The sequence below is a fragment of the Mytilus californianus genome, unplaced genomic scaffold, assembly GCF_021869535.1.
Source record: "Mytilus californianus isolate M0D057914Y unplaced genomic scaffold, xbMytCali1.0.p SCAF_50, whole genome shotgun sequence".
Taxonomy (NCBI): domain Eukaryota; kingdom Metazoa; phylum Mollusca; class Bivalvia; order Mytilida; family Mytilidae; genus Mytilus; species Mytilus californianus.
Window position 1 is genome coordinate 980,382 of NW_026262702.1, and position 21,388 is coordinate 1,001,769.

Below are 21,388 nucleotides of genomic sequence, written 5' to 3' on the forward strand. Positions count from 1 at the left end.
TGGCCGTTTGTCTCATTTAATCAGTCTGTAAATATATCTGTCAATAAACATCAGAAGCTTAAAACACATCCTACATCGCTTGATTAGTTGAAAGATGCTAGTTGGATGTAAGGATAGCATATGCTGATTTACACCAAGATGTCATTAACTGAAATTGGATACCCTGCATTTCTCATGCTTTTCAATAACATATGATCAAATCCCTGAAAGACCCCCTCCTGAATTATTGAAAACTATCATTCTGCATTGACAATAATATCTTGGTGTGTATTAGATACACCCATTCGGGCAAAAGTCCTCAAGGAGTATCTAAAACATACAAAAAGAAGATTATTCATGGTAAAAAAACATTGACAATATAATCACGCCAGTTTTCCTTCTCCGAGATGATTTGGTTGATTTCTAATTTTTCTATTAAAAGTTTAATGTCAGTTCCTTTCCGGAGTACCTGAGATCACCCCCGGTAAAAAATGAGAACGACATGCAACATGCCTTATTACAATGCAGATGAAAGGAAATCAAATCACAATAGTTTTTAATTTATTATGAAAGTATGAATCATTTCAGATTTAAATTTTTTTTGGAGCTCTGTATTTTTGTTATACTTTTTGTGGTATGGCTGCCAATGAGACAACTATCCATGAAGACCAAGAAAGGACAAAGATGAGAACGATTTTCTTTTAATGTATACACATTTACGAGATTTGTCATTCATATATTTGTTTCTGACATCTTTTTTCTTATTGTCCGTAACCAGTAACATAGTTTCTGGATAGAAATCTTTTTATTGAAAGTTTATAGATAGTGTATGACGTAAATGAAAATTTCCAACTAACTTAAATCAGGTATGAGAAAATAAAAGTATGATTAAAAAACCGTATTGTAAATAAACTCTTCATACATACCAGGAGTAAGATTTTGTACGACAGACGTGCGTTTCTATTACAAAATTTATAGGTAAGATTTTCAATTAGAATTATTGATGTGAATTTTCATATACATACATAGAAATAGAAATGCATCCAGCTGAAATTGAGATTTTGCTTTCTTTGTAAGGCAAACGCAAAATGGTTTTCTTCTAGAATTTTGTGCAGAGCGGCTATCATTTGAATAAAAGGAGTAAACTGCAAATGAAATTTTGTTAATTTTTTTTTGAAATAAAGTTATGATTTTTGAAAATGTTCATATAAGCATGATTAGATAAATTGAATCTAATTAACAACTTAGTTTGATCTTTTAAAACCAGGTGATACACAAATCCTACACAGCAATTGATTTTTCGATCCTTTCATTTATATTTCCAAAATTTCTAAATCAAAATAGTTTGCGGTCGATTCTGTTGTTCTTATTTTATTTATTAATCAACCATTTCATTAATCATATGAATAGCAACTTTAAATGCATTTGTCATTACGATGGTTTATGTTAGCTCGATCACTGAAGAGACATAAATTGTCGAAATTCGCCATCTGGTGCAGTAAAAGTGGTACCGTTAATGTTATCAAAACGATTGCGACTTATCGTCTTAAGTCATTAGGATCTTATTAAGACCACTTCTGTCAATAGGACAAACAAGGATGCAACGCAGTAGATCTTTCTTAATAGAACACATTTTATGTTTTTCTACAATTTACCTATTGCACATATATATAGTGTATTGATACTGACAACACACATGTATATACATGTATACTCGAAAGGACATTGTCATTAATAATGATTTTTATAACGCTGTCAGAACAAAATTGAGTTCACAATGCCGACTTGGAAAAAAAATATAGAGCAGGTGAATTTATTTTGATTTCTTATAACTTTATCAGGTTAGAATTAGCGCAACTATTAGTAAGCTATTACAATTCATTCATTTAAATATGTATTGCTTCGGATGAAATATTATATCCACCCCGAACTGCATGAGTAATGTTAGTGTGTTGTAAAATGTGTTTAAAAGTATGATAATTAGAATAGACCAAGGTAGACTTTTTACGGATATTGTTAAACAACAATATGACCTACAAACCGACATCTGTTTTTTCAAGATAAGTCAAAAGATTTAAATTAACATTAGGTGTAATGATATAATACAGAATCGTCAATCTAAACCATTTGATTGAATAATTTAAACCAGCAAAAGTGCACCTAAAAGCTTCTTTCGCACCATAAATTCTCAAAATTTTTGCAACAGAAGTAGTTGAGTTTTATTCTAAATGGACATTTTGATCTAAAATTCAAATGAAAGGGCTTCAATTAAGTCTTGGTAAATTATTAAAGTATTTTTTTAAAATTATTTCTGGATATATATTTATACTCTTTAATCACTGCCATGAGTGAATCCAGAACCTTTAAGGTTATTTCAGTAAATTAAGTATTTATTGTTTTTAAGGTAAATGGTAGTTACTAAAAATTCTATAAAATGCTTTTTATTTCAGTTCAATCTAATTTAATATTTCATTGCCACTGAAAACTAGAATAAGGTTTGTGGCAAGAAATCAAAGTAGGAATAATTAAATCAAATACATGTATACTACAAATTGAACATATATTTTAAGTCAATATTAAAAATTTGGTCTCCAGACTTCTGTTCTAATGACTGTTAAAAAAGAAAGCTATTGTTTTAATTTGACTAAGTTATTATATGAAATGTTGTTTTTATGTCCCTGAAATAGTTTTATAATAACTTCATAAATTACGAAGAAATTGCAAAACTTGCAGAGTCTTAATTACAATGCACAAAACGGCAGAGAGTATATCATTACTTATATTTTACACTTCATTCTTTAAATATTTTTGACCAAGTCTTGATCTCAGCTTGTGTAAATCATACGTTTAATTTCATGATCTTGTCATATCAAAGTATTTGCTGTCATTTCAAGGCTTTGAAAGCCCAGGAATGGATTAAAAATGGACAAAATATATATGCTGTGTTCTAAAATATCAAATAAACATTGATTCTCTCTCTAAAAAAAAAAAAGGAGATATAAAGAGAACACGAAATAATAATTCTAGGAAAATTTACAACACGACTTAAAAAGTAAAAAGAAAAAAAGAATAATTAATGAAGGTCTTTCCACCTCAAATGCATATTTTGATAGCAAAATATTTACTCTTGGCTTGGGATGTCAATTTTGATGTCAGATAAAAGCTTACTTTACGCTGATTCCATAAATATATGATTTCTAGATACTTTTGCTAAAACTAAGGTAGATAAATAGGTAGTTCCAGTTTACAATATTTCACTTCCTGTTTCATTTGAACCCCACTTCACAATGTTTAAAAAAATAATAAAGATCTTGTACTTTTAACATGAAAATAATGCAAAAATGGCTACTTGCGGTTAACAAAAGGTCACTTCTGGTTGCCCTTCTTCAAGGTCATAAGTCTACTTGACTACCCAATGTAAAAGACCCTATCCAATAATAAGTTACAGCAAAGGTCAAATTTAACTATGACCTTGACCTCAATTTCAAGGTCGTAAAGCAAGGACCTCAAATCTAATGACCCAAGATCTCTACTGTATATGGTTAATGAGTTATATCAACATACAAAAAATTTTAAATATATGAGGGGAGAAAACTCCAATTAAATGTCAAAGTACACTTTCAACCTTAATGTATGTGTTACGAACTTACAATTTAGTAAAAATGATTTGTCGTTATCTACTACGGTTTCTTATAATTAGTGATAATAAGACAAAATCAAAATGAAGAACATGACCTTGACCTTTGATCTTGACCTTATTTTTCTATTAGTGGCTCAAAGACCCCAAAATAAAAAAACCCTTGGTCTATATCTCGCATGGTTTACTAGTTACAAATACATATCACTTATATTTAATTCATAAGGGGGAATAACTCCCCTATGGAGTCTCCGGAACGTTTCGGTCAAAACCAAACTCAACATCCTGAAGAAAGATCGATTAATTTGGTAAAATAAATTTCTGGGTTTCTTTTACGGTTGCAAAGGAGTAGTGGACACAAGAAAAACAGTGTTTGGGGAAATAACTTCAACAAGAAAAAGTGTTCGGTTAAACAGGGTCAGTTTCAAAAGCAAATAAAATGTACAATATCATATACCAAATATCTAAGCAACATCTTGTGCAAGAAAAATAATTATGCGTAAGAAAGAAAAAAAAACACTTGTTCTAAGAACAATTGAAGGTCTTTCCACCCTTATTGCATATGTTTTGATAGGAAATATTCACTTCCGGTTTAAAATGTCAATTCTGGTGACAGTTAATAGCTTTATTAACGCTGATACTAAAAATATATGGTTTCTCAATAGTTTTGCTTCAAAAAAGGGAGATAACAAGGTACTTCCGGTTTTCAAAATTTCACTTCCGGTTTCATTCAATTAAACATTACTTCAAACTGATTCCAAAAATATAAAGTACTAGTAATTTCAACATGAAACTAATGCAACAATGGCTCCTTCCGGTTTGCAAAAGGTCACTTCCGGTTGACCTACTTTCAAGGTCATATGTCTGAAACTCAATGTAAAAGACCTCACGACCTTATATACCAACAAGAATTTCTAGAAAAGGTCAAAATCTAGAACATCAATTTCAAGGTCATAAAGCAAGGACCTCAAATCAAAAGAGCCTAGGTCTCTTCTATATATGGTTAATTAATTATATCACCATACAGCTTATTTAGAATATAAGAGGGGAAAAACTCTCTTCAAATGTCAACGTATCCTTTCAACCAAAATTTAAGTGTAACAACATGTCGCATCTAACATAATAGTAAAAAAAATTTTGCTATCTGATAATAAGTGAAAATTAGCCAAAATCAAAATTTGAAATATGACCTTCACCTTTGACCTTGACCTCATTTTCATTTCGTTTGACCAAGGACCTCAAATCAACAGACCCTGGTCTCTATGACTTATGGTTTATGAGTTACCATAATATTTCACTTATGTTAAATAAAGAAGGGGAAATAACTCTCATATGGAGTCTCCACAACGCTTCGGTTAATATAAAACGTATCATTCTGAGAGGATATAACTAGCAATTTGGAAAAATAAATTTGTCGCTTTCTCTTACGGTTGCGAAGGAGAAGTCATTACAAGAAAAACAGTGTTTAGGGAGATAACTCTTACAAAGAAAAGTGTCTGGTTAAACAGGGTCAGTTTCAAAAGCGTATAAACTGTATAATAGCATATACAAAATATTTAAACTACATGTTTTGAAACATCAATTCAGTGCAAAAAAAAAAATTGGCGGAAGAAAAAAAAATAATCAGAACAAAAACAAAAGGTCTTTCTTCGGAAAAGTGGAAAACCTCAATATTATAAACACTGCATAGAAGACTCATGATTTATCAACACGAACACAACACTATTGAGAAAACACGAACATCACCAAACCCCCGGGTGAAATCAGGTTTTAAAAAAGGGTAAAAAGCTCTCATATTTTCATGCTACTCATGGGTAGTGAAAATCCAATGACTAATGAAATATTTATGTGCAATTCGGCTCCAAATCTTACCTTTGTTTTTATTTAAATATAAAATATCATATACAACTTTGATATTAATAAATTTAAATGTTGAACTTATTTCATAAAGATACTTTTTTCCAATTGTTTATATACGTATCCACTGGTTGGTCATTTATATTATTTGATCGGTAACCCACTGTAATCTTACACGACAGTTATATACTCGTCCGTTGTCGGGTAAACTTCTTTAACCTCCTGTCCAAATGGAACCAAATTTGGCCAATCATACTTTGACAGTTTACCTTGACAATACATAAAAGGGAGTATCGCATAATAACTTCATAATATCTTTCAGAATATCGGATTGCTGTCTCTTTAATATTTTCGGTTATTCATATTCTCATTGGGTTAGAGGCCTACATAATATTTGCTAAGAAAAAGTTTTTTATTACTATTTAAATTAAGTAACGAGAGTTGATATCAAGCTATATCCAATTCTCCCGAATTGTTAAACCTATTTCTCTTATTTCTCTTATGGTCAACACTCTCATTGTGGTAAATTGACTAGTCTTTTGCACATACCAGTATGACGTCACATGTCCTGTTCCAGCGTCAAACTTTAACATCCGACATTTTAAAAAATTTTGTACACTTCTGAATGTATTGAAATATGACAAAAAGAAGATTTTCAGGTGAAAAGTGAGAGTGTTATGTGTATCATTGGAGAAATCGCATATGTCCGTATCCATGGACAAAATGTACATATCGTCGTAACCTTTGAAAGACATCAATTACATAACGAATAGCCAATGGAAATGTCGTAATATCGTCTCATGTACTTTATAAGCCAATCAATTTACGCAGTTTTCGTACAACTTTTTCGTATCAAACTCCGTGTGGTGTAATACGAGAAATATCTCTTCATACAAGAAAAATATAACGGGTCACAACCATTTCTCTCACAAACTTCAAATTTATCAAAGTCTTGTTAAATTCTATGACGTCTTTGGTAAGTGCGAGTTTTCATTTTTTCCTTACATATATATAGGATATCGAACATGTCTGCAGAGATGAATTAAAAAAAAACTGTCAAGCATACCAATAAATATAAGTTTATAGATTAATAAAGCAGGATTATTTGGTTGTCAACTTAAAGACTTGCGTGTTTTATTTAGGCAAGAACGGTGAAAACGAAAATAACCTATCAGGTTAATGCAATTGTTCAAATTAACATACCAGTTTGATCAATGTACGAGAGTACACATAAGCTTATGCAATTACATAAAATACATGTGGATGAAATATTTAAAAGGTACGTTCTTAAATTTAAAAGATAAAGTTAACAATATACATGTTAACCGATTACCAGGCCTATTGCATGTTGATACTACAATGAATATTTATGTCAGCTGCGGGCAACAATATATAGTTTTCATTGACAATTGAGATCAAATAACGAGCTCTGAACTTCAAATTGTGTCAAAATTTTGTAATACGTGAAAATCTGATAATTGATATTTTGTGGTTTTATGATCGAAATAATATGTGTTCATTGTTTTACAAACTTCAAATTTATTAAAGTCTTGTAAAATTTTATAACGTCTTTGGTAATTGCGAGTCAAATTAATCACAAAGTTCGTCACAATGTAGTAATACGATTTATTATTGATTGACTGACGATTCTTTTACATTCACGGCAATTCGTTTCTTCGATTTTTGTCTCGCCTACGAATAGAGTCCCTAAATTCGAAATATATGGATGCTAATTCACAGACGGCGATGGCGTATAATATTTGTATAAATATTTGTATTTTAGAAGGTAAAAGGTCTGGATACTTCGTACCTTGTATGCCTTAAGCTTATGTTGCAAAGCTTCTGTCTAGCATATGTACATTGACTTCATTTTCATGGTTCAGCGATTCCTCAAAAACTCTCTTCTGAGAAATAGCATAACTATATTTGTGGAACATGGGATCCTTGGAAAGTCTTCATGTCCGTCAGACAGGGTAGCATAATCTTGGCCGCAGTGATCAATGTCATGTTTTCATGATTAGGTCCGTTTCTCAGATAATATAAGCAGTAGGTCAACTATATTTGATGTATTGGATGCTTGTGAGGTGTACATTTCCATTTTCAGGGTTCATCTGACTGTGACATAATGCTCGTGGTTCTTTCACCAAAGTAATTTTTTTTTATTAGATCTGTTTCTCAGATACCATAAGCAGTTGGTCAACTATATATGGTGTATTAAATAATTATAAGAAGTACATGTCTACCTGACAGGTTTCATCTGGCAATAAACTCATTTTCATTGTTCATAGGTCCATGTTAAGTTTTCACTATGAGGTCCGTTTCTCAGACGCTATAAGCAGTAGGTCAACATTATCTGATATTAGATTGTTTATAAGGTGAACACGTCTATTTTGCAGGATTCATCTGACATTGACCCCATTTACATCGATAATCATGTCAGTAATAAGTTGTAGTGCGGTGGTCTATTTCATATATACAATAAGCAGTAATTTAAATCTAAGTGATATAATTATATAGTAAAACCTTGATCTTAAAGACTCTTAACATAAAATTCAATCATGACCAGTAAAGAAGGTGAGACCTCTTAGCGTGTGCACTCTTTTGTGATCAAAAAGAAGAAGTTGAATAACGATCAAAACTTGAATTTTAATTTTCATTTTTCATTCCCTAGTAACAAATTAAAAAAATATGAAACAAATTATTTCCTTATTTATAATTTTTATTTTGAATATATCAAATGACAATCAAACTATGTTTTTTTGATGGATACGCAAGACAAAGACTAATGAATTCATGTTTTTTTTCTTAGAAGTACCTAAGGCAAAAAAAAAAAAGGAGAGGAAACTATGATTAGTTGTTTTGTGTTTGATTAAGAAGAAAAACCAACGAAAACGTTCACTATTTACATAATACCTACCGTGCAATGCCAAATATTACATTCTCATTCAAAATTTACGTAGATGTCATTTTAATTTCAATTTAGATACGAAATATACATCATATATGAATAGATAAGTATAAAAGAAATGTCAAACTTAGTATTTTCCCTTCAGGTTGAAGAACCAACATGGATTTCGACTGTTATATTAAAGTTATGAAAGAGGTTGCTGATGGTCTTGACGCAGGTATGTTCCATATATCGATTCTTTATTATTTTCACGATATATAAATAAATTGCAAGTGAATCTTAGAAACGGATTGTCACGTCGAAAAAAAAAAACCAGTTTACATTAAATCACAAATGACAATATGAATCAATGCACAGTATCTATATTGATATTTCATTTTTGAAATTAGACGAAAATATTATACAGGATGCACTGTTAATTAGAAGAATAGGTGATGCATAAAAAAATGTCCAATTCTATTTAATAAAATACGAGTCTTTATTCGCAAATTTAACACGAAAACATTTTAATTGTATGAGCTTTATATTTTTTTTCAATTTACTTCTAATTGTAATATTCGTCTACAAAACTTGTGTTTTGAACCAGATTTATTTAAGTGCACTATCAGCATCGTTGATGATTTTGCCATTATGATAAATTTTGGATTATCAGTAGATATGTGCAACTAGATAATACTTCAGACTATATCTGACGTGTAGTATAACATCAAGATCGATATATAATTTTGACTTTTAACCGCTAGGTCAACTTAACAATTCATTTAGTAAGCTTTTTGAGATCCTTTATCAGAAAAGCAATGATTTACTACATGATATATCTTCGTTGATGATCTATGACAAATATAACAGAAATCACCCCTTATGTTCTACTTCCACAGCCATTTCTGTCACAAATTGAAAAGGAAATAAGGGAGATATGTGTTTTAATATTCATTTCAAATATCATCTCAAATTTAATGAAAATTAGATAATCTCCGCCCCTTGCAAATGCAATAAGTGGCACGTACAAATGTAGACATTGTAAATTCTTTTCCATTTTCTGTATTGTTCGATGATAACTTTTCTATTTGGAATCACTCAAATTCCAATATTTTAATATAAACAAATAGAGACGTTAATGTGCACATAAAATTGGTTGAATCCTTTAACATTTGGTGCCTGTACCAAGTTAGGCTATCTGAACCATGTGCTGTTCACTTTTGTTTGTCTTTGTTAGTACAGCCATGTTTATTTTTTTCGAAGGGGTCGTGTGTTGGTGATTGGTTTGGCCAGTTGTTATGTCATATATTTTTGGCAACTCCTGTTATCCGTTTTTGTTATCTTAATTATTTTATATTGTAAAGCTAAAGACCTAAGAACATTTTTGTTTAATGTTGTATAGGAAATATAAGAGGTTTGAAATTCCTTTTGAGGGACAAACCAAATATTTACCAAAAGGAACTTGTCAACGTAAACGAAGGTAGCGACTTGATACAACTTCTTGAGAGGAAAGAATTGTTATCAAGAACAAAGGTTTTGGAGTTCATGAACTTGTTGCAGTTAGAGGGTAGAATAGACCTGTCTAAGAAAGTGCAAATATATATGGAAACCAATCTTCCTGTGAACCTATCTAATCATGGTAAGTTGATACAATCGAACTTATTCACCCCAAATAAAGATTATGTGAATATCTGGCTGGGCTGTACATAGCAAAAGGGAGGCGAAAAAAAAATACCAAAGGAGCATTCAAACTCATAAGTCGAAACTAAACTGACAACACCATGGCTAAAAAAGAAAAAGACCAACAGACAAACAGACAAACAGACAAACAGACAAACAACAGTACACAAAACACAACACAAAAAATTAAAAACTGAGCAACATGAACCCCACCAAAAACTGGGAGTGATCTCGGGTGCTCCAGAAAGGTAAGCAGATTCTGCTCCATATTTGGAACCCGTCGTGTTGCTAATATTAATACAAACCCGGTGATAATTATAATCCGGTATGTCACATTGTAGTTACGACAATTGGAACATATCTGTGGTCATCTGCGAAACGGATATTCCATAACGGTCAACAAACTCGTGATGGCCACCGTAAAATTTACGAAGGAACGATTTCAACTTCACCACTTGGGCTTCTTGGATTTATAGCTTCCTTGTGAGCAGCAACCCTCTATCAAGGAAATCATAATAGGAAATACAAGCCCTGGAATATCGTATCAACTGGGAAATATATACTCCGTATGCAGGAGCTGCTGGAATGTTGCTACATAGAAGTAAAAGTTCACAATTGGGAAGCTGAAATCATCTCTTTTACCGTAAAGTTTTGTTTTCAGCCGACCCTCATTGTCAATTTCTAGATGTAAGTCAAGATAAGAGGCAGACTTAATTGTAGCTGTTGTATCCTTTATCTCAAGTTCGATGGGATAGATGCGTTAACATAGTTAATATCTATTTAGCGGAAAGTGAAGTTAAAGAATACTGCTAACTTCTTTTCTTTCTCCCTGAGAAGTTCCTGTATGAAGTCAGCCTTATATGAATAAAGGAACAAGTCGATAAGAAGAAAAGCACAGCAAATTGTATTAAACGTGACTTTTGAAAATTTGAAAATTGTATGACTTTTAATTTCAAACGAAATAAAAAATAATAATGAATCACTTGCAAAAGATTTAACAATTGTTCTTTGGTTTTTTTCTTATTATGTTGAAGATCTATTAAAATTCAGATGATATATAACTAGGTCAATTAAGCGTCTGAGAAAGTGTGGTCCCTAAAAGGAGCACCTCGTACTCGTCGGTTTTTGGAGTTGCTAAGTTTTTGTTCTGTGAAGTGATTTGTGCGTAGGATGTTGTTTGTGGGTTTTCCTCTCGACATGATATTGTCTGTCCGCCTTCGACTTGTGTTTTGATTTCCCCCTTGGTGTCCCTTTTTAGATTTTTAGATTCATTTTTAGCAATAACGGTCCCTCCACAAAAGTTATCAATGGATGGTTCTTTTTTATTGAATCATTTGTCTTGGTGATAATGGTCCTTATTGAGTATTAATGATTATAGGAAATGTTATTCAAGAAATACACATAAATACAATAACTTTTTTATTAAACTGAAGAGCGAAGACACATTATGGAAAGAATATAAAAAAGAGAGATAAAGCCTGACTGAAATGCGTTAGAAACCAAACAATACATGCTAATACATGAAATTAACGGTAAAATTTGATTTTCTTATTCAGATGCACCGTTTTTGACCTATAATTGTATACACCAACTCATTTGCTCTGTGGTGGAAAATTGTCTCATTGGAAATCATACCACTCCTCTTAACTCTTATATTAACTGTGACAGAAAAGAGAGGCGGAAGATAACAAGGATATCTAAACTCATTAGTCAAAGACAAACTGAAAACGCCATGGCAAAAATAAACCCAAAAAACGAACATCGCCGAAAAGACAAATAACAGTCTACAAAACTTAACATAAAAAATAAGCCCGAGTAACAAGAACCCCACCGTCAGGTACTCCAAAAAGGAGAGATGATCCTACTGGTGGAACATATCAGTCATGAAAAAGATATTCCACAACTGTCACATAACACTTATTTGTAAACTGTTAGTATAATCATTTTAAGGGACTCTCCGTTTTGAATTTTCCTTGGAGTTTCAGTATTTTTGTAATTTTACTTTTTATTTCGTTTTTTCTTACAACTTTTTACAATTTATTATTTCTTTTGTGTTGTAATAATTAGTTTGTTGGCGATTTTTATATTGTTTGAGGGATTTTCTTTTGTGATATAGATTTTAAATTACGCTATATTACACGCATAGTTATAAGAACAGAAAATGAGTTTATACCATAAACTGATAAAGAAATCTGATTAATATCAATTCTGAGAAAAATGTATAGTCAAGGAAGTTTACCTTTTCCACCTAATTGGGAAAAAATATCAATACAGTCATATAGTTTATTATCTATTTGTTGACATTTTATTATTTTAAACCTTAACATTCCTAAACGTCTACAATAAAAGGTTTGAGAACATTAAGTAGTATACTTCCTGGTCATAGGTCAAGGTAAACGCTACTGTGTTTGTGACAATATCATAAATCATTTACTAAGGATGTTCTACCCCATTAATATATTTGATGAGTTATTTTACTGGTATAATAACGTTCTACACAATATTTACACCTTCTGAAAAATCAGAAAGAAATTAGTTCTCTCAAATAACTGGTTGATATTTCATTTATTACGTTATATAGAATTTCTCCGTTGTAGAACATAGAAGATATATGCATTATTATCATTTCCTGTAAGTAATTGGTTTCTGGGTAGATGCACACAGATTTAGTTGAAGAAAAACTACATATATTAAAGTTTCTTTGAAAAATTACTCGATGAAATGATGGTATTAATTGCTAACTCATATATGTTTGTTATAAATCAAAATTCATATACATGTACCATCAGATAACCGAATTATGACTTGATATACAACACTATTAATTTCTCAATGTAGATTATTACGGTATAAACGGTATGCCAGTAGTTGAGAATTATATTGAAACAGATGAGTACAGATTATTCGAAAAGAAAATTAACACGTGTAAAGCTGCTCTTATCAAAGGTATGATTAAATTGCACATTAACAGGTAGCACATGAAAACAAACAAATGGATATCAGACAAAATGTTTAAAGAAAAAGGTATGATAAGCCAGGTTTTGATTCATTGAATTTGAAAATCAAAAACTGTCAGTTAACATTTTTCAGTTGTTTGTAAGACGTTGTTCTGTCCGATATAAGTATGGATTTTTATTTTTTGATTTTGTCTTAAATATTGCCATAAGGGCATATAGTGCAAACCTGGCAAAAAGCAATAATTTGAGATGTTGTCCTTAATACGTAGATATGACTCTAGGCTTTACCCAAAAAAATGCTACCATATGTTTTTCGCAAATATATTCATTATTTTAATATATCTGTTATTTCCAAAAACTATGTAGAAAATGGCCAATTAAGTCAAATATGTTGGTTTCGATATAGCAAATGACCGTTCTTTACTACTAAATCAAGATCATATCAATCTGTTCATTTATCACTTAAAACTAAAAGGCTTGAATATTTATATATTTTTTTTTCATATCTCTGGAGCAAATTAATAATTGCTAGCATACATCCTTTAGTCTTGATATTAGAATATCTAAAACTCAAATAAAACATTGCAGTCATTTCACGTAAACAGAAGGTGTAAAATTGTGAAAGTAAACTTTTTACTATGTGTATCAATCTATATCAACGATAGACAGATCTCATATGTCAAGCTCTTAATTTCTAGGGAAGTTATGAATTCAAGATATACTACTATATATAACGATCTGCCATACTAGAGACAGAATTTATTTGCTTGTTTTTTTGGTAAAAGGAAGACAACTCTAATGCAAAATGTACCCATCGTCTATAAACAAGCAATATATGCATGCCAGATAATTTTGATTTATAAATGGCAGTGGAAACTTCAAGCCAGATAAGTTATGTTACTAACAATCCACGAGTGAGTAATATATAAAATCATACTTTTTGACGTCATACCTTATCTTGCCATAGTAAAGCATATTCAATTTTCCGAAACAATATTATTATTCAGGAACACTCAAAGAATATCGAGATTTAGACAAATACAAGTTTAAAGTGTTTTCTTTCATCCATTGTTAATGATGTAACATTATCTTGAATAATAATTCGCAACCGCTGTCAGCGCCATGAGCTTTATTTAGTTGGATGTACACATATCGAGCAGTTAAGATTAAAATTTCATGTGAGTATTCCAAAAGTATTGTTTCTTCCTTTTTCACCTCTGTCCTTGTGTTTGGTGTAATATTTCTTTTAGTTTTTCCTATGTTTAATGTTGAATGTTGAATGTTGAAACAATACTATTGTAAGTTTTGTAAACATGTTTTGAGGCTGATTGGGGTGAGAAACTGAAATTTTGACATATTATGATTAACTATGCGACCAAAAACAGGTAAGATATTAAAATCGTATGATGAAATATATGTTTCCCCTCACACCTGGTTTGTTACATCTTCGCTAGCCAAGGGTTACGATCCACTTCCGTGAAGAGGAGGAAAGTGGATCGTAACCCTTGGCTAGCGAAGATGGGTTTGTTAGTGAAAGTAAGTAATCTGGCTTCCAATCTGCTCTGTCTTGTCGTCAGAAAAATATGAAAACAACACTAAATAAATTTCCGAATCGTTTCTCTAGATTTATCTTCTCGTCAAAGTCTGAAAAGATGTTTTGCAACTCTAGCATATTAAAAAATCCTTATGAACGTTTCAGAATTATCGTACAACTTAAGAACAAAATCATACACACACACATATGACGATTATGAACTTGGTAAATATTATGTAGACACCTGACAATCGATGAAGACTTTGTGTAGTCCTCTAGGTGTGTTTTTGTTCGTTGCATTACTATCTAATTGACTATAAGTAAATAAATGTTTTTTGAAATCTGAATTTTAATCACATGAACATATTTTATCTAAATTTTGAAAAGCATGATATTTTAGGTCACCACGGATCTGGAAAAACTCAACATGCCTACTCATATGCCAGACGTTTTCCTGGTAAAAGTGAAAAGTCACTAATTTGGAGAATAGACTGTAAAACATTATCACAGATATATAGATCCCTGTCAGCAATGGTGGCCTATCTTAAACTTCAATGTATTTTTCTTGATCACGTGACATGTACACAGTCTGATCGCCAGTTGAAGGCGTCAATAGATAAGATGACAAAGCGAATCCAGCAGAAGTTACGTTGTGAGGGTATAAATAGCGCGAACCATTTGGTTCTGCTTGATGGCGTAGAGGATACGTCCGACGATACTTTTACGAAGATGCTAAAAGATTTCCTAGATACTGAAAATGTTTATGTTATTGCCACCTCAAGGGTAACCTATCCAGATGAATTCCACAATCTGTGTATAGAAGTTACAGGAATGACCGAGGAAGAAGCTGTTCTTTACTTTAAAGTTGTAAATAATGACGAACTTGAACAGGTCAAAGAACTGGCAAGACAACTGAGTTATCTTCCCCTTGCTTTATCATTTGCTTTTGCATTTATTGCAAACACAGGATCTAGCATCGAAACCTATGTTAAAAGTCTTGCAGAAACCGAGGCAAATGACCAATTAAGATCTCTTACTGTGTCATGCGAAGTTGCATTAGAGATAGTGAAGAAGGATCTCACAGAACATGGTAAAAATCTCCTGGCATATATTCCATACCTGCATCCAGAAAACATACCAGATTTTTTGCTGAAAAGTTTACTGCCAGTAAACATGACGGAAGACTTTAAACAAAGAGAGATAAATAAGCTAATTGTTTGTCTGAGAAATAATTCTTTGGCAACTTTGAAATCAAGGGGTAATAACCGTGTAATTGCTGTACATCGATTTACGTTCAGAGTCATGATGAATATGAAGACCGAGAAGGAGAAAACAAATGAAGCAAACGCGCTCCTCCGACATTTTTGTCACAATATTTATCTTGATACTAGCCTTATTGAAGCCGTTAAAAAGAATGTTATGTTTCTAGATCATGCACTTGAACTTCTTAAGTTATATGAGAACTGTAATCGTCGACCAGAAATGGAAGATAAGGTTTTGTGTTGTGTTCTTTTATGTGGTGTAGCTGTTACCTACCGACTTTATGGAAACACAGAATTGTCCGCTAATGAGTATTTTGAAAAAGCAAGAGATGCAGTTTGTGAACTTGTATCTGTCAACAAAGCAGATTTTGCTGTAACTGTAAGTGGATTTACTGCTATGAATGACATACATATCTCAATAAATGGCTGTGAATTAATCCAAGAAAATTCAAAAAATCTGTTCGAAAAGCTTCTTCACAAGGGAAAGAGTCTAAGTGACTCCTTTATTTTGACAGTTATTACCAATACCATGAGAAACAACGAACAACTTTGTTATCTACTCGAAGTGACAAATGGCATAAGTTATACCAATAACCAGATAGCAAAAGATTCGATTGGAGAATTAATAGAAAAACAAATTATCGTCCCTTTTCAGGAGTTCAAGGAATCTTTCTTGGTAGAACTTATGATACACATACTTTATAACAGTAGTAAAAACAAGCGTCTTATGAAATTAGCTACGGACGACTTTACTAAACCGAATCCAGAAAGAAGAAACCATCTAATGGCACGTTTGTCAAGTGATAATCTTTGTCCTACAGATGAAAGTCTTGTTGAATTACAGTACTCCATCAATCTAGCTGAACTACTAGATAATCATTATAAACATAACTGTCCTGCGTTTCGGCTGGGATTGAAAATAGCGGCAAGACGAGGAGCCATTTTATACTATATCAGTTCACAGGACTCAAACAAATCTATTAAATGCATAAAGGACGCTGTAAAGATTCTAGAAGAAAACTCTGAATCAAATATTCGATTTATAGAATTTGGTGTTGTTAAGCACGGTTCTAGGTCGACAAATTATCAAATGGTATCCAATAAGAAACTCCTAATGGAATGTTACATCATGCTATCAAAGGAAGATACTAACTATGTGAAGAGAGCACTAACACTAGCGCAAGATTTAGAGTCCATTATTCCAAGATTATATCACTGGAAGGTCATGTCTGATATCCATATAAAGATCGCACATGTATTCGAGCTGCAAAATACTGAACCATTCATTACAAAAGCAAAGCAACATTACAAGGAGGCATATCGTCGTGAATATGAAAGTAACAACATTCGACTTACACGATATCATTTACGCGCACTTCTACAGTATGTTAATTGCTGTATTACTCATTCGACAAAGGAAGATCTAGAGATGGCTAAGACCATATGCAACGATATAAAAGAAAGATTTCAACACAAAAGTACTGATGAAATGTTTGATGCTGCCCTTGTAACAATAGATAAACATTTGGTAATTGCTATTTTATATACATTGCAAAAACATCAAAAACAGAAATATTATCAAAAGAAGTTTTGTACTCTTTTAACTTTTTTTTTAAATTGTGGAAGTTTATTCTTTTATTATAACACATCTCTAAGCGTTAATCTTGCAAACTAAAACGAAAAAAAATATTACAGTTTGTTAGAAAATCTATACAAGCAAAATCATCCGATAACATGGGAGCTATATTTAGTGCTAAAGAGCCCTAGCGCAAATACTATTTTCAAAACATTTAAAAATGTTTCATAAACAAAACGATAAACAGTAAATAAAAGTATTTATGAAGGATCTCTTGAGTTAAAGATTTATTTTGTTTTCAAACTTTTATCATTTAAATCTTTATAATGTCAGTATGAGTGTATTTTTTAATACAAATGTAAATTTTGATTTCGTTTACACGAATGTATCTTCTCGTTATGTAGAAAGTCAAATATGTGCAGATATGTTGTGACTGATGAGATTATCTATAGATGTAGATTAAGGGTTATCGAAACTACAGTTATCTTCCTTTGCATCGAGACTAAATTTCAACATGATTCTGAAAGTTAAAGTTACAACACAATCATTTATTTTGGTAATTCAATTCTGCCATCTTTCAGAACACAATGACAACACCAAAAGAGATCATCAGCAGTCTGCATACTGTTACCAGCTACGGTGTAGATATTGGCACACAAACAGACAACGTATCCACATATACTTTGACTGAAGGCCATGTAAGATACCGTCAAAGGTTGGTTTTCTTCAATCAGTGTATTTATGCAAATCTAAACTTGATATTTTTTTTTTAATTTTGAGTGGTGTTAGCAAAGAAAATATCTATGTGGATATAGCTTGTTGCTTTCCTATAAATTGTCATAAGTAAGTTTGAGAAATGTTGAATCTTACAATGAAAAACATCTTAAGTTATTACTGCCAAATTATGTGCGTCATTGATTCGTTTTGTGAAAAGAAAATTTTCGTTTCTTTTTCTCTTAAATTTTCTAACAGTTTGAAAAATACAAACAACCTTATATTGGAGAAATGTCAAAAAATGAAAACTACACTTTATAAATTTGCTGTTTTCAAAGAGGTTTTCTGGATGTGAAAAGTAAAAGCTATGTTTCTATGAGTAATTTCAAATAGGCATTGTTACCATTAATTACGGCATCTGTGTATACATTGATTCATTCAGGACAATTGTGTGGGTACTTCAGTTAAATAAATATATTATCGTCCAACCTTAATATTAAGTACATTTCGTGTATGTAAAATAAAGTTTTTTGTGTACATAACCTGTCATAATCTTGTTTCAATTACTATCCTGGACAATGACAGTTTTTCAACTGTTGTGCACATGGAAATATTATCATACGTACTTGACTCGAAATATTATAATCCAAATGCAATATTTATATTACTGTAATGTGGGATATTTTCGCGAGAGATTTATTTTCACTGATTTGACCGTTAGGTTTAAATTGACTTAAATAATCCTACGCATAAAACAATTTTGACAGATGATCAGAGACATTGAGACATGACAAGACAAAACACAAAATATGTAACTTCGCAGTAGGTTTGTACCAGAAAATGAAGGAATTCAGATGCACACGACTCGTCAAATTATCTTTGAGTTATTGTTTTAATTTTTCAGTGGAATTTCACCGACAAAGAAGGAGCTGCAAAGGCGAAAGCTCAAACTGCAGATTGAATTGAATGAAATTGACAATGAATTGATGCAATTAGAATTAAACAACATGTAGGAAATGATGCATTTCTTATAAATGTATCATTCTATTTATATTTTTATAATCGAGAAAAACAATATTATCATGTTGGTAGAAGATTTAAAATTGTATCTTTGTCAAATTGTCTAGTAGTCTAAGACTTGGATATGTCGTATATGATGAGTTAAGGATAAGTAATCAATATTCATATTTTGAATTCGTCTAACATGTCAGGTCGAAGTGCTAAAATTGTTTGCATGTAACGAAAATTTACAAAAAGTTAGAAAAACAATATTATTATGTTGGTAGGAGATTTAGAATTGTATCTTTGTCGAATTGTCCAGTAGTTTAAGACTTGGATATGTCGTATATAATGAGTTAAGGATAAGTAATCAATATTCATATTTTGAATTCGTCTAACATGTAAGGTCGAGGTGCTAAAATTGTTTGCATGTAACGAAAAATTACAAAAAGTGCCAAAATAAATATTACTTTTTTAAAAAATTGGCAGCAAGAGGTCATACAAAGAAATATAAAAAGGGGTAAAATATGTTTTGTAAGGTTGTTGGTCAGATTTCATTTTATCAACACAAAAAAACTCTGTCAAATGGTATGTCAAATATGTCGATTTTGACATGGTAAACACATCATAGTGATATCATATATGAAATGTCTGCACCAAAGTTGCAAGACTAATTCATTCTGTGAATTAATAAACAAAGTTATATAATTGTGAAGACATTTACTATTTTTGATATCAAGTGTCAAATATCGGATCATCAGCTATCCGCTTCTTTATTGTTTATAAAGTAGATTTTTTTTCCTTTTTGGCAACCATTAAATTACTGAATTAATTTATCATGACAGACCAACATCAATGAAATGAATAAAAGAAACAAAACTACAAATGGTACTAAATAAAATCGAATAATTTGAAACGTCTAGAATTGAACAACATACAAAAAAACAATGTGATTTTTTTAAATAATGAGTATTGCAGTTGAAAATTGAGATCAAAGATTGTATACATAATTGTTCATTCTATTTTTAAGTGTTTTCTTTTATCAATAGTATGGTTTGTGTATTTGTAATTCTGAGGGGAAAAAAGTATTGCAATTGTTATTTAATGAGGTGTCGCGAATGCCAAAGAATAGGATGAGGACACAATCGGTTAACTTATAGACGATTGGCTGTTTAACAATCGGTTGCAAATGAAATCCATGTAGGGGACGAGAACATGATCAATTTCGAATACACAATATAAGAGAAAAAAAACCTGAGAAAATCGGCCAAATTGAAGGTAAGGTAAGAGTCTCCTGCTATGCTTGCGCCATAAGAATTCGAATTTGGTAAAAACAATTGGACAGTATTTATAAAGTAGGATACTTTTTATAGATCATAGTCATACTTGTTGTATGATATTCATATTATTGCCCATGTTATTCCTATATAATTGATATCAGATCCAACAATTAATGTCAAGGAATAGAAAAGGCAAAAGGGCAAAATATGTTACCTTACAGATAAGACGATTATTCTGCTATTTTAAGTTCTTAGACCGTGAAAATATGTCTCTGGTGAGTTAAGACCATGACCGAACGATTATCAACGTAGCTTTATCAATAAGTTGGATACTTGCAATATCTACAGCGATTTTACCCCCCCAAAAAGCTTAGGAACTATATATTCGTTTCATTTTTATGTATCGTTTAATGTGAATGATGCAAATATACCATAGGTTGTCTGTTTTGCAATTTATATATGCATAATTAATTATTGTTTCTATGATCGTAAAATGTATAACCTTTTCAACGATATGGTTCTTTGTCCATGGTTGCCTAGTATATATCGTTATGCGATTTGTATTTATAAAATATAAATAGTTGTCTAATTGACAATTAATTCATATCTTTTATACATACATGCATATATACAGAAAATGTGTTGCCTCAATAGCTGAACCCAAGTGAACAATAAATGGCAGCTATTATTTAATATTTCCTAAAGACATGTTTTATTTTTATTATACATTTATGTATGTTTGTTTTATTGTTTATATCATGAAAATAGATGTTAACATACTTTTGCTGTATCGTTTCAATGTAATTAAAACATGTGTTTACGCATTGCCTTTAATTAAGAGATGTGGAAAGTGCCAAAGGGATATTCAAACTCACAAGTCGAAAGTCGAAAACGAACTGACAACACCATTGCAAACAACGAAAACAGACTGAAAGACAAACCACAGTATACAAAACACAACATAAAAAACTAAAGACTGAGCAACTATAGAACCCCACCATAAAGTTGTTGTGATCGGAGGTGCTC

General features: G+C 31.4%; 1 protein-coding gene across 2 annotated transcripts; it reads left to right on the plus strand.

Moving 5' to 3' along the window:
- Positions 1 to 824: 824 nt before the first annotated feature.
- LOC127703750 (uncharacterized) lies at positions 825 to 21,146 on the plus strand. 2 transcript variants are annotated; one of them, XR_007983022.1, is made up of 8 exons: positions 825 to 957; positions 8,527 to 8,598; positions 9,763 to 9,999; positions 12,879 to 12,986; positions 14,932 to 17,321; positions 17,951 to 18,084; positions 18,988 to 19,294; positions 19,489 to 21,146. XR_007983022.1 is itself a non-coding variant. In XM_052207835.1 (7 exons), the coding sequence occupies exons 2-7, from the start codon at positions 8,541 to 8,543 to the stop codon at positions 19,094 to 19,096; spliced, it is 3,036 nt and encodes a 1,011-aa protein (XP_052063795.1). In that variant the 5' UTR covers positions 825 to 957; positions 8,527 to 8,540; the 3' UTR covers positions 19,097 to 21,146. The 2 variants fall into 2 exon arrangements, 1 of the variants encoding a protein (XP_052063795.1); XM_052207835.1 differs by having other exon boundaries at positions 18,988 to 21,146.
- The last annotated feature ends 242 nt before the right edge of the window (positions 21,147 to 21,388 follow it).

What these genes read in the sequence shown, in the direction of transcription:
- LOC127703750 (XM_052207835.1), top strand. Translation starts at nt 8,541, where the DNA reads ATGGATTTCGACTGTTATATTAAAGTTATGAAAGAGGTTGCTGATGGT. An exon ending in TAAAGCTGCTCTTATCAAAG is followed by an intron (nt 12,987 to 14,931) that starts GTATGATTAAAT and finishes ATGATATTTTAG; the next exon opens with GTCACCACGGATCTGGAAAA. An exon ending in TAACAATAGATAAACATTTG is followed by an intron (nt 17,322 to 17,950) that starts GTAATTGCTATT and finishes GCCATCTTTCAG; the next exon opens with AACACAATGACAACACCAAA.